General features: G+C 44.2%; 1 protein-coding gene across 1 annotated transcript in view; it reads left to right on the top strand.

Annotated features, from left to right (window-relative positions):
* LOC311150837 (TSC22 domain family protein 2-like) overlaps positions 1-14,269 on the top strand; it is a 54,775-nt gene extending 40,506 nt beyond the window's left edge. Inside the window, exons 2-3 of the mRNA XM_084188384.1 lie at positions 11,842-11,893; positions 12,326-14,269. Coding sequence (XP_084044510.1) covers positions 11,842-11,893; positions 12,326-12,796 — 523 coding nt within the window. The 3' untranslated portion in view covers positions 12,797-14,269. The remainder of the gene's footprint in view (positions 1-11,841; positions 11,894-12,325) is intronic.
* Positions 14,270-14,482: the final 213 nt, after the last annotated feature.

Below are 14,482 nucleotides of genomic sequence, written 5' to 3'. Positions count from 1 at the left end.
CACATAGGCAGTAATTTCATACACCCAACCTCCTCCAGCCATAGCGCTGTGTGCCTGAAACCCACTCACACTAAAGCATCGATTGACTGACTGACTTAGAAAGCACTGACTGAGTGCTTTCTAACTGGGACGCTGCAGTAACATCATGTACTTCTTCCGCCTGGAAGAGTACATGCAGATTTCAGTTGTGCTGTGTTGTTTGGATACTTTACTGTTACTGCAAGCACCTGGAATGTACTGCCTATCTCTAGTTGGTTTCCCTCACCAGCACCACCACGGGATGGCAGGGGCGTTGCGCTTGGTGCCATCGGCCCCACTTCCTGCTTCACTTCCTGTTTTAGAGGTGCTGTATGTAGAGCGTTCCGTGGGTATCCACTTCCACGAGTGCCCGTTTCCATGGCAGAAGCTCAAACAGGCCAGGCTTTGTGCGGAAGTCATCTGTAGATCTCAATGGTGCCCCTGGTGCTCTGAGTCTGTATTTCATGTCAAAGTTATTCAACCTCATTTTGAAACAGATTGGGCTCTCTCAACATGATATCATAGAGATTGTCCAGATGTCTCTCAACATCATGCTACACGGTTTCCTCCTGATGTTTCCTGTAAAAACTGGATGGGATTGCCAAATAGCCAATTCTCTTGCATGAACAAATGCTAGTGTGTTTGTGTATCCTTTCACATTCCGTCAATTTCCTTCTAGTTACGAAAGGAATCTGCTTGTAGTCACGCATGTTTGTGAAATGCCTTTAATGTTAGCAGCAGGTAGGTACACTCAAAGGTGTTAAGGTAGTCAAGCCCACCTGCAGATACTGAACATTTTGAGCTTTGAGCTGGTTTTATCATATGCCAAGCTGAGCCAGATGCCCCAACTGGGCTTCCCTCTGTCACTGAAGCACTGAAGATACTTATCCCAGTGATCGCATGAGGCAACTGTGGCCAGGGGCAAGGTATGAGAACTATCCCAGTTTCTCCCTCCTCAGTCCCCGTCAATGTAGGAGTGCTTCGTGACTGTCCACTCTTCGGTGGCTAATGCATCTTTGATTCACATTCTTCTCTTGAACCCTTGAGGTTCGGAACCGTCTCGGTCATTCTGCTAGGAACAACAAACCCCAAAATCGAGCTCCATTAAGCTCGGTCCAGTGATTGTAGAAAGTAAACTTTACAGAGTTGCGCAAGATGGACGATAGCAGCTTTTTGTTTGATCTCAGCCCAACCCTAAGCCCTGTGGGCTCTGATGAACAGAGGCAGTTTTACACTGTTTACCTTTACCCAGGTAGAGCCGGGATAAGTACCTTTATACTACGTACTGTACATGTTTGAAGTCAGGCTTTAGCAAAGAGGTAGGCCTACGTGGCTTTAACTAGAAACTAGTGGCTAAGAGAAGATCACATGTTTAAAGGGGCTTGGGAAAACTGGAGCTTGTTACACCACCTGACCACACATTGTTTTGCCTTCAACCAAAGAAATGACAACTTTCAGGGGTAATTTAGCTTGTTGAACAATTTGCGCAGGACTTTTAGACATTCAAGCTGCCATTTTGGCTTTTGTAGCTAGTTCTGTTATTTTTCTTGGTCTGTTGAGGTGTGCAAGGATTATGCAAATAGAGGGATTTTACAGTTTCATTTTTTTCCTTCAGAAGCATATGCTTAAAGTAGCTTAATTTGAGTGGGCAGTGGGCACTGCCCAGACTGATCTATGATCAGCTAGTCTGTGGCAGCTCTGACCTGTGCTGAATACGACCCGTTCTGGTCCAGCACCAGCTATTTTTGCTCCCACCCCCACAAGTCCTTTACACTGAATAGCACAGTCTCTTCTATTTACTGTGCCTATTGGCCAGAACTGACCATGGTGTCAGACTGTCCTCGTGGTCACACGTCTAGTGTAAATTCACCTCTGCCACAGTCGTATAGTTAGACTCTACCATCCTCCCCAAAATGGTGGGGGGTCCACCATAGCCCTGCCAGTGTCTACCAGTGGCTGGCTTTATCCATTTGAATTAAAATGAAGAAACAAACCCCACTTCAGTCTGTCCCAGCATCTGAATCCGGGAACGCTGGTATTAAAGGTTTACGCCCAGTTAGGCAGTTTAGTGTACACCAGCGCGCTAGAGCCTAATGTTTATTACTGGTTGTTTGATATTATTCATGCACTACTAGCCTAGTTGTGTAAGACGTTCTTGTCATTAAAGTGCAATTGGACCAGTGACACCAGGGCGACAAGTGTTTGGTTTAGGAAAATGACTAGGCCTACTTCAAATGATTAGGCTAGGCCATGATTGCATTCATGCAGTTGATTAATAGTTTGAACTGATTTAGTTTTTGGTCTCTTACTGGCACGGGACCAGTCTGGAGGTATTTGAGCTTGGGGCCCACCACAAGGTCTGTGCTTTTACAGACTGAGATTGCCGTTGGGTCAGACCTATTGAAAACTCACAGCAGGCAGGAAACTTATAGGAGGGACTGTGTGCACGCCAGGAACGGACCTAATTAAACACACATTTGGGCAGTGTAGGGTGAAGTTTGTGTTTTGCCTCTTTCTCTAAGGTTTTTCTGGCTTACATAACTCCTTGGCAGTTGGGACCTGGCTTCAAATACAATTTGAAATCTTTCTAAAACTTTGAGCGTTTGCTTTAGCCTGCCTGAAGGTCCAGGTGGGCGGGGTTTATACTTTGAAGACTTTTCAATTAGTTCCATTGCAACAGGCAAGCTCAATCAAGCACAGATATAGTATTTGAAATGATTTCAAGTAGTATTTGAACCCAGGTCTGGTGTAGTGAGTGTGTGTGAGCGTGCGCTGAGCTTGCCTCTTCCCTGTGTGTTTTTATACGTTTTGGGGGAGTGTGCCTACTGCCTCCTTGCATGTGACATGTTTTGTGTCTTACTCAGCCATCATCCTCTTGTCAGCGAGAACAAGGTGGAGGTTTGTGGTAAGAAATGTCGTCACTGTACTGGCTGAAGAGCTGGGAGAACATTCCTCCCTGGAGGAGCCTGTTGATGGTAATCTGCTTGTGCTTCCGCTCCTCTTGGACAACTAAATTGGATGGTGAAAGAACATAATGTCTTGTGCTGCTCCATGTTCATCAACACTTATTTTGAGGGAACCTGTGTGTGTGTGTGTGTGTGTGTGTGTGTGTGTGTGTGTGTGTGTGCTGATTATAATGACCATTCGAATGGCACCAAATGTCAACCCATGCAATCAGTCTTTGCTGATTTAAGGTAAACACATCCATATCTGGTGGTGATTACACATATGCATGTCATCTATAAAATGTCTTTCAGATTATTTAATAGGCTAAGATAAAAAGGGAAGTTTGATAGTACAAAGTTCTAGACATTATATATAGGTTGTGAGCCTGGTGCATCAAGTGAACAGCTTGAAAGGTAATGGTTATGTAAAATGTTGGCTGTATGGTTCATACATATGATATACACTGAGTGTACAAAACATTAGGATCACCTGCTCTTTCCATGATTTAGACTGAATCCAGGTGAAAGCTATGATACCTTATTGATGTCACTTGTTAAATCCACTTAAATCGGTGTAGATGAAGGGGGGAGACCGGTTTAAAGGTATGGGTTGTGTATGTGTGCCATTCAGAGGGCGAATGGGAAAGACAAAAAATGTGGCTTTGAACAGGGTATTGTAGTAGGTGCCAGGCACACTGGTTTGAGTGTGTCAAGAACTGCAACGCTGCTGGGTTTTTCACACTCAACAGTTTCCCATGTGTATCAAGAATGGTCCACCACCCAAAGGACATCCAGCCAACTTGACACAACTGTGGGAAGCATTGGCATCAACGTGGGCCCCCTGTGGAGTCCATGCTACGATGAATTGAGGCTGTTCTGAGGGCAAAAGGGGTTGCAACTTAACATTAGGAAGGTGTTCCTAATATTTTGTACACAGTGTAGTATCACAATGTCATGAAACCACACAAATCCTTTGTTGGTTGTGGGGTGGGGTGCCCTTTCCCTAACCTTTTATTTGAACCAGCATTTTAGTGCATAGTCAGCCTAACCTGCTCCAAAATGCACACACGCAATACATGTTACCGGTACTAAAAAGCAAGGTGATTGCGGATCCATTCCATTTTACTACTTCCCCTGCTTTGTTGAGTCATTCACACTTGGATAAATGCTGTTTACCCCAGTCATAAACCGCCATTTCATCTATGATGTAGTGTGATAACTGTTGCGCATCTAGGTGGATTTTGTGACTTTGTTTCTATTTGATTGACATGATTATGAATATCTGAATACATTTGCCATCATCTCCCTGCATGTGCATCAAAGCGACCGCAGGAGGTATGAAATGTGTCCCTGCGTACTTGTCAACCCATGTCTTCCTGACGTGCAGTTTGCAATGCATGTCTTCTTCTTGACGTGCGCGGTTTCATGTTTTATTTTTCTCTATGTAGCCTAGTGATACCTAAGCCCTTCAGTGCTCTCGTGGAGTACTCTCTCAACCATACACTACACACTATCCTACAAACTACTGTGCTGTCCTGGTTCTCCTCTTAGTTCTTCAGTATCATTGGTCCATTACAGGGAACAACACAGGTAACTCTTTACTTTTAGTGTTGCTCGTTTCAATAGTGGAGTGTTAATTTTGATGATGATGGTGTCTAGTTGTCGTTGGATTTATGTTCCTAAATTAGGTGAAATGTGGTCTCAGTAGAATGTTTTGTAATACATTTTGTGCACACGTTCGATAAATGTAGACTACATTTCCTGAATCAAATCATATCAAAGTTTATTTGTCACACTCGCCGAATACAACTGGTGTAGATTTTTACAGTGAAATGCTTACTTACAAGCTCTTTCTCAACGATGCAGAGTTAAAAATAAGAAAATAAAAACACGAGGAATAAAATACACCAGTACCATATCAATGTGCAGGGGTATGAGGTAGTTGAGGTAGATACAGCGCATTCTGAAAGTATTCAGACCTCTAGACTTTTTCCACATTTTGTTACGTTACAGCCTTATTCTAAAATTGATTAAATTGTATTTTTTCCCTCATCAATCTACACACAATACCCCATAATGACAAAGCAAAAACAGGTTTTTAGAAGTGTTTGCAAATGTATTACAAATCAATTGAAATATCACATTTACATAAGTATTCAGACCCTTTACTCAGTACTTTGTTGAAGCACCTTTGGCAGCGATTACAGCCTCGAGGCTTCTTGGGTATGACGCTACAAGCTTGGCACACCTGTATTTGGAGGGTTTCACCCATTCTTCTCTGCAGATCCTCTCAAGCTCTGTCAGGTTGGATGGGGAGCGTTGCTGCACAGCTATTTACAGGTCTCTCCAGAGATGTTAGATCGGGTTTAAGTCTGGGCTCTGGCTGGGCCCCTGAAGGACATTCAGAGACTTGTCCCGATACCACTCCTTCGTTGTCTTGGCTGTGTGCTTAGGGTCGTTGTCCTGTTGGAAGGTGAACCTTTGCCCCAGTCTGAGGTCCTGAGCGCTCTGGAGCAGGTTTTCATCAAGGATCTCTCTCTGTACTTTGCTTCGTTCATCTTTCTCTCGATCCTGACCAGTCTCCCAGTCCCTGCCGCTGAAAAACCTCCCCACAGCATGATGCTGCCACCACCATGCTTCACTGTAGGGATAGTGCCAGGTTTCCTCCAGACGTGATGCTTGGCATTCAGGCCAAAGAGTTAAATCTCATGGTCTGAGAGTCTTTAGGTGCTTTTGGCAAACTCCAAGCGGGCTGTCATGTGCGTTTTACTGAGGAGTGGCTTCCATCTGGCCACTCTACCATAAAGGCCTGATTGGTGGAGTGCTGCAGAGATGGTTGTCCTTCTGGAAGTTTCTCCCGTCTCCACAGAGGAACTCTAGAGCTCTGTCAGAGTGATTCTCCCCCGATTGCTCAGTTTTGCCGGGCGGCCAGGTCTAGGAAGAGTCTTGGTGGTTCCAAACTTCTTCCATTGAAGAATGATGGAGGCCACTGTGTTCTTGGGGACCCTTCCCCAGATCTGTGCCTCGACACAATCCTGTCTCGGAGCTCTACGGACAATTCCTTCAACCTCATGGCTTGGTTTTTGCTCTGACATGCACTGTCAACTGTGGGACCTTATCAAATTAAATCAAATCACATGTTATTGGTCACATACACGTGTTTAGCAGATGTTATTGTGGGTGTAGCGAAATGCTTGTGCTTCTAGCTCCGAAACTGCAGTAATATCTAACAAGTAATATCTAACAATTTCACAACATATACCCAATACACACAAATCTAAGTAAGGAATAAATGAAGAATATATACATATATGGACAAGCGATGTTAGAGCGGCATGGACTAGGATACAGTAGAGTAGTATAGAATACAGTATAAACATATGAGATGAGTAATGCAGATATGTAAACATTATTAAAGTGGCCAGTGATTTCTAGTCTATGTCTATAGGCAGCAGCCTCTAATGTGCTAGTGATGGCCTTGAGATAGAAGCTGTTTTTCAGTCTCTCGGTCCCAGCTTTGATGCACCTGTACTGACCTCACCTTCTGGATGATAGCGGGGTGAACAGGCAGTGGCTCGGGTGGTTGATGTCCTTGATGATCTTTTTGGCCTTCTTGTGACATCGGGTGCTGTAGGTGTCCTGGAGGGTTGGTAGTTTGCCCCCGGTGATGCGTTGTGCAGACCGCACCACCCTCTGGAGAGCCTTGCGGTTGCGGGCGGTGCAGTTGCCATACCAGGCGGTGATACAGCCCGACAGGATGCTCTCAATTGTGCATCTGTAAAAGTTTGTGAGGGTTTTAGGTGCCAAGCCAAATTTCTTTAGCCTCCTGAGATTGAAGAGGATCTGTTGTGCCTTCACCACACTGTCTGTGTGGGTGGTCCATTTCAGTTTGTCAGTGATGTGTACGCCAAGGAACTTGAAGCTTTCCACCTTCTCCACTGCGGTCCCGTCGATGTGGATGGGGGGTGCATCCTCTGCTGTTTCCTGAAGTCCACGATCATCTCCTTTGTTTTGATGACGTTGAGGGAGAGGTTATTTTCCTGGCACCACACTCCCAGAGCCCTCACTTCCTCCCTGTAGGCTGTCTCGTCATTGTTGGTAATGAAGCCTACTACTGTTGTGTCGTCTGCAAACTTGATGATTGAGTTGGAGGCATGCTTGGTACAGGAGTGGGCTGAGCACGCACCCTTGTGGGGCCCCAGTGTTGAGGATCAGCGAAGTGGAGGTGTTGTTTCCTACCTTCACCACCTGGGGGCGGCCCGTCAATGTCCAGGACCCAGTTGCACAGGGCGGGGTTCAGACCCAGGGCCTCAAGCTTAATGATGAGCTTGGAGGGTACTATGGTGTTGAAGGCTGAGCTATAGTCAATGAACAGCATTCTTACATAGGTATTCCTCTTGTCCAGATGGGATAGGGCAGTGTGCAGAGTGATGGCGATTGCATCGTCTGTGGATCTATTGGGGTGGTATGCAAATTGAAGTGGGTCTAGGGTGGCATGTAAGGTAGAGGTGATATGATCCTTGACTAGTCTTTCAAAGCACTTCATGATGACAGAGGTGAGCGCTACGGGGCGTTAGTCGTTTAGTTCAGTTACGTTTGCTTTCTTGGGTACAGGAACAATGGTGGCCATCTTGAAGCATGTGGAGACAGCAGACTGGGATAGGGAGAGATTGAATATGTCCGTAAACACACCAGCCAGCTGGTCTGCGCATGCTCAGAGGATGCGACTAGGGATGCCGTCTGGGCCGGCAGCCTTGCGAGGGTTAACACGTTTAAATGTTTTACTCATGTCGGCCACAGAGAAGGAGAGCCCCACAGTCCTTGGTAGCAGGCTGCGTCGGTGGCACTGTGTTATCCTCAAAGCGGAAAAGAAGGTGTTTAGCTTGTCCGGAAGCAAGATGTCGGTCTCGGCGACGTGGCTGGTTTTCCTTTTATAGTCCGTGGTTGTCTGTAGACCCTGCCACATACGTCTCGTGTCTGAGCCATTGAATTGCGACTCCACTTTGTCTCTATACTGGCGTTTTGCTTGTTTGATTGCCTTGCGGAGATAATAACTACACAGTTTGTATTCTGCCATATTCCTAGTCACCTTGCCATGGTTAAATGCGGTGGTGCACGCTTTCAGTTTCACGCGAATGCTGCCATCTATCCACGGTTTCTGGTTAGGGTAGGTTTGAATAGTCAAAGTGGGTACGACATCTCCTATATACTCAGTTACGGTATCGGTGTATTCGTCAATTATTTTTGCAAGCTACCCGGAACATATCCCAGTCCGTGTGATCAAAACAATCCTGAAGCGTGGATTCCGATTGGTCAGACCAGCGTTGAATAGTCCTTAGCACGGGTACTTCCTGTTTGAGCTTCTGCCTATAGGAAGGGAGAAGCAAAATGGAGTCGTGGTCAGATTTGCCGAAAGGAGGGCGGGGGAGGGCCTTGTAAGCTTTGCGGAAGTTTGAATAACTGTGATATAGAGTTTTAGCAGCGCGAGTACTACAGTCGATATGTTGATAGAACTTCGGCAGCCTAGTCCTCAAATTTGCTTTGTTAAAATCCCCAGCTACAATAAATGCGGCCTCAGGATATATGGCTTCCAGTTTGCATAAAGTCCAGTGTAGTTCCTCGAGGGCCGTCGTGGTATCGGCTTTAGGGGGGATATAAACGGCCGTGGCTATAACGGAGGAAAATTATCTTGGGAGATCATATGGTCTGCATTTTATTGAGGTATTCTAGGTCGGGTGAACAAAAGGACTTGAGTTCCTGTATGTTACTACAATTACACCATAAGTCGTTAATCATGAAACACACACCTCCGCCCTTCTGCTTCCCGGAGAGATATTTATTCCTATCTGTGCGATGAACTGAGAATCCCCCTGGCTGGACCGATTCCGACAGAGTATCCCGAGAGAGCCATGTTTCCGTGAAACAAAGTATGTTACAGGCCCTGATGTCTCTCTGGAAAGAAATCCTTGCCCTGAGCTCATCAACTTTGTTATCCAAAGACTGAACATTAGCAAGTAATATATTCGGAAGCGGTGGGTGGTGCACACGCCTCCTAAGTCGAACCAGCAGGCCGCCTCGAGTGCCTCTCCTCTGCTGGCGATGTTTTGGGTCGGCCTCTGGAATCAGTTCAATTGCTCTGGGGAGAGCGAACAAAGGAACTGCTTAGGGGAAGTCGTATTCCTGGTCGTAATGCTGGTAGTTCTGGTGAGTTACCGCTGCTCTGATATCCAATAGTTCTTCCCAAACATTTCCTGAGCTAATAAAGTACAAAATTATAAATTAAAAAACAAAATACCGCAAAGTTTCCTAAGAGCTAGTCGCGAGGCCGCGATCTCCGTCGGCGCCATATTCCAGGTTTGTGTTTTTCCAAATCATGTCCAATCAATTGAATTTACCACAGGTGGACTCCAATCAAGTTGTAGAAACATCTCAAGGATGATCAATGGAAACAGGATGCACCTGAGCTAAATTTTGAGTCTCATAGCAAAGGGTCTGAATACTTATGTAAATAAGGTTTCTTTTTTTTATACATTTTCAAAAATTTCAAAAAACCTGTTTTCGCTTTCATTATTGGGTATTGTGTGTAGATTGCTGAGGAAAAACGTTTATTTAATCCATTTTAGAATAAGGCTGTAATGTAACAAAATGTGAAAAAGGTCAAGGGGTCTGAATACTTTTCGAAGGCATTGTATGTACATGTAGGCAGGGATAAAGGGAATATTAGAATAGATAATAATAAAAGTACAAAATAAAGTAACAGCAAGAATATTTGTGTGTATAGAGTCCTGTGAGTGTGCGTAGAGTTAGTGCAAAATAAAGTCAATGCAGATAGTCCGGGTAACCATTCAATGAACTATTCAGCAGTCTCATGGCTTGAGAATTGAAGCTGTCTCGGAGCCTGTTCGTCCACTTGCCGGAATGTAGCGGAGAGAACATTCCATAGCTTAGGTGGCTGAAGTCTTAAGCAATTTTTCGGGCCTTCCTCTGCAGAGCCTAAAATATTTAAAATCTACCAGCCACTCAGATTTTTTTTACCAGCCAAAACAGTTTTGGTTGCTAAAATTATACCAACAAAAAAACACAAAACTGATGTGCATGCTTTGTAATGATGCGCATGCTTTGTAATAACCTGGGGGCGGCCCTTCAGGAAGTCCAGGATCCAGTTGCAGAGGGATGTGTTCAGTCCCAGGGTCCTGAGCTTGGTGATGAGCTTGGAGAGGACTATGGCATTGAACACTGAGCTGTGGTCAATTAACAGAATTCTCACAGGTATTCCTCTTGTCCAGGTGGGAGAGAGCAGTGTGAAATAGGGCTGGACGGTATACCGTATTTTACTATATACCGGTATTTATATATGGACCGGTTTGGGTTTTTACTTTACCGTCTATAACTGTACTTCAATGTTTGGTTTGTTAAATGTGATACGCAACTCCAGCGCGTGTAATGTCCGTTTTTATAGTTTACTCCATTTGCTACTTGCAAGTCAGCTCCCTCCCTCTCCTGCATGCAATGATTTAGGTCAGGGCTGGCAACTGGCGGCCCTTTTGTATGCCCGCGGACCTATAACATCAAATTGATCAGAAATACAGTGTAGACATTGTTAATGTTGTAAATGGCTATGGTAGCTGGAAACGGCTGATATGTAATGGAATAGCTACATAGGCGGACAGAGGCCCATTATCAGCAACCATCAGTCCTGTGTTCCAATGGCACGTTGTGTTTGCTAATCCAAGTTTATCATTTTAAAAAGCTAATTGATCATTAGAAAACCCTTTTGCAATTATGTTAGCACAGCTGAAAACTGTTGTGCTGATTTAAAGAAGCAATAAAACTGGCCATCTTGAGACTAGTTGAGTATCTGGATCATCAGCAATTGTGGGTTCGATTACAGGCTCAAAATGGCCAGAAACAAATAACTTTCTTCTGAAACTCGTCAGTCTATTCTTGTTCTGAGAAATGAAGGCGCTTCCATTCGAGAAATTGCCAAGAAACTGAAGATCTCGTACAACGCTGTGTACTACTCCCTTCATAGAACAGCGCAAACTGGCTCTAACCAGAATAGAAAGAGGAGTGGGAGGCCCCGGTGCACAACTGAGCAAGAGGACAAATACATGAGTGTCTAGTTTGAGAAACAGATGCTTCACAGGTCCTCAACTGGCAGCTTCATTAAATAGTACCCGCAAAACACCAGTCTCAACATCAACAGTGAAGAGGCGACTCCGGGATGCTGACCTTCTAGGCAGAGTTGCAAAGAAAAAGCCATATCTCAGACTGGCCAATAAAAATTAAATATGAAGTGAGTTACGGGACAATAGACGATAAAAGGTCACCTGACGTTGAATGAATGCATTTTATTTGATAGATTTAAAATACATGGTTGCGTCAGCAATGAGAGTACAACAATGCAATTGTTGAGGATACAAAAATAAGTTGAGACTTATTTCCATTCTGGTCCTCATAACTTTCATGGACAGGGGTCACACGATGTGTTAGCTGTAGTTTTGTCAGTTTCCGTTGCACATTCAACTCGTGATTGTGAAAGCACAGTATATACAGTGGGGTCCGGAATTATTGGATCCCTTTATAAAGATAAGCAAAAAATACAAATACTGTAAAAAATATATATGTATTACAAATAATATGATTTTATACTAATACAATTGCTCAGAGAAAAATGTGGTTTAATTATTGGATCCCCGGTTTTCAATAGGCTACTACAGCACCCTCCCCTTGCGAGGCTAACGAGAATATTTGGAGAACACATTGCTGTGCGTGGTCAAAGACCTCTATTTTCATCATATGACCATAATAATGATTGGTTGAATAATTCACCTGTGATTGTCTTCATTCTAATATTCTCCTCTCTTCCTTTTTACAGTGCCTCTGGAGCCAGTGTTGTTGCCATTGATAATAAAATAGAACAGGCCATGGTAAGGGTTTTTATTGAATCATATTCATTTTATAGGATCATATTTTGCTGTCATTTTCATTTTAAACAGTCGTGTTGAAATGGAACCACTGTATTGGTAAGGAATGAATATCAACTCATTTCCTCAAGTGCCACTGGTTTAGGTCTCTCCTTGGTACTTAACTAAAAAACTAAACTAATTAAAATAGGTTGCCATCTAGAGTTTCCCTGCTCTGAGCTGGTCGCTGTGTAGATGACGAGGACGTAAACGAACATAAACTGTGGTCTGTCTTATGGCTGAATTTTGTGCATGTTAGAGCCATTATTTAGCCTACAGGGTTTGCTTTGTTCACAGTTACTGTGCATAGGCTAGTTGTTTTCTGTTCTGTCCTCTCGTAATGGCTGTTAGCGAGCTAAATGCTAATAGTGTGTCCCCTGTTTTCTCTCTCTTCAGGACCTGGTGAAAAGCCATCTGATGTATGCGGTGCGTGAGGAGGTGGAGGTGCTGAAGGAGCAGATCAAGGAGCTGTTTGAGAGGAACTCTATGCTGGAGCAGGAGAACGCTGTGCTGAAATCCCTGGCCAACAGCGACCAGCTGTCTCAGCTCTCTGTCCGGCCGGCCGACACAATCTCCTCCTGCAGCACACCTCCCCAGCAAGGGGTGAGCCAAGGCCAGCCACAACTACAGGCTCCACCACAGGTCCAGCTTCAAACACAGCCTCCGCTCCAGGCCCAGCCTCAAATCCAGCATCTCCAACCCCAGTCCCAGCAACTTCAACCCCAGCCTCAAGTGCTGCTTCAGGTCCCTTCCCAGCAACTGCAGCCTCGGCCTCAACAGCCCCAGCTCCACCAACCCCAGCTCCAGCTCGACGCCAGCCAGCCCCCACCTTCGCAGCAACCGCAGCCCAACGTCAACTCCGTTTGAAGTGCATCCTCCCTCCCTATCTCTCTCCACGACAGGAGAGGGGCGAGAAAAAAATGAGAAAACATCCTCCAATTCTAAATTAGCATATGAAGCAAAAAACTATATTGTCTTGTTCACCACCAGCTTGACCACCACAACCAAGAGCAGTGCTTCAGTGTGTCTGTGTGCGTGTGTGTACTGTATGCCGGCTGTTCGGCCTTCCCAGTGTTAATACAATCATCGAGCAAGAGAGAGTATGAGAGAGAGAGAAAGGGGGGCTTTTCTTGTGGGGCGCCATGCTGGAGCTTGGACAGATTGAGTGCTGGGTCAGAGCCTGTGGACCAGAGGCTTTGCCCGATCCCCAGGCAGGGGCAACTCACAGAGGAGTGATGCAGCTCACGAGGACGAATCAGAGCGTCCCAGAGATTATTTTTTTTAAAGAGAATCGAGTCGGGAAGGGGTTTATTTTTAGCCTTGCAGTTTCATGTTGTAAGTAAGAAGTGGGAGAGATCTATTTTCGGAGCCGCGCCGCCATTTCTTCTTCGACATAAGTCCAATCCATGCATCAGTCTAAAGTTCTACTGTTAATGTTTATTTATTACTGGGCTGCTATTTTCATAAAGGAACAATGTCACACACAAAAAAAAAAAAAAAAAAAACATTGAGCCTTTTTTTCTGCTTTATTACTTTTTGGGGTCATTAGTGTTTAAAAAAATTGGCCGTACATCCAATGGGCAGTTTATTACATTAACCAGTTGAATATGTAGGCAACAATAAAGAAACTCTGACATACATGTCTAACACTAAATGGGCTGTTTTACAATGGAATTGTTAATCTGCATCAGTCAAGATCTAGTTTGAATGTACATTTTGTATAGAGTGTAAAGTATTATGCGCATAGAAAAGTTTGTACAGGTGAACACCAACTCATGTGACAGGAAATCTGAACATGAGTCTGCGGTAGGCTATTTTGACGAAGATAACTTCCAATCCAATTGCTAGTTTCTTTGTCTCAAAAATTGAAAGTTTATTGCCATACTTCCCCGCCCCTACCCTGTCTTCTTGTGCATTTGTTTCCGGGATGGGGGCAAAAAATGCTGTGAAATCGTTCAAAACCTACTTTGTAACCAAAGATGCAAAGCTGTGTAATTCGATTATTATTTTGCACACTTCTATGTATTTTTTGTTACTTTTTGTCCTTCACAACAAAATATTTTTGTTGCTGTTTAGCATGTTCTGCATGATCTGTAATCTTCAAACCACTTTCTTACCTCATTTTTATTCAGCACTCTTATTGTAAGATCTGTGAACAGTGTAAATGGGAAAAAGACATCGAGACTAGGGTTTTGGTTGAGTGACACAAACTAGTGTTAGACACTAGCTGCAAAAAATGAAGTGAGCCATGTTTTGTTCATTTAAATGGTGTTTGAATTTCATATGCCAATAGTTTTGTTACATTGCAAATTTGTATCTATTTAAATAAATGCAATATTCAGATTCAAATTGTGTGAAAACCGGAGTATTTTTTGTGAAATGACTACCCATTAGAAACTACAGAACTGTGTGTAATTAGTCTCTCTCCATAAATGCCTAAAGAATGTACCATTTCTAATTTGTTTGCTTCTAGCAAACGTCACACACTTATTAACCAGAGAGGAGTAATGGGCCCAATCATTCCCTAAACCCAGCACCTAGGAGCTAAGAGGA

This window comes from Coregonus lavaretus, assembly GCF_964263955.1.
Source record: "Coregonus lavaretus genome assembly, chromosome: 23".
In the NCBI taxonomy this organism is placed as follows: domain Eukaryota; kingdom Metazoa; phylum Chordata; class Actinopteri; order Salmoniformes; family Salmonidae; genus Coregonus; species Coregonus lavaretus.
This window is presented reverse-complemented; position numbering and strand designations above follow the sequence as displayed.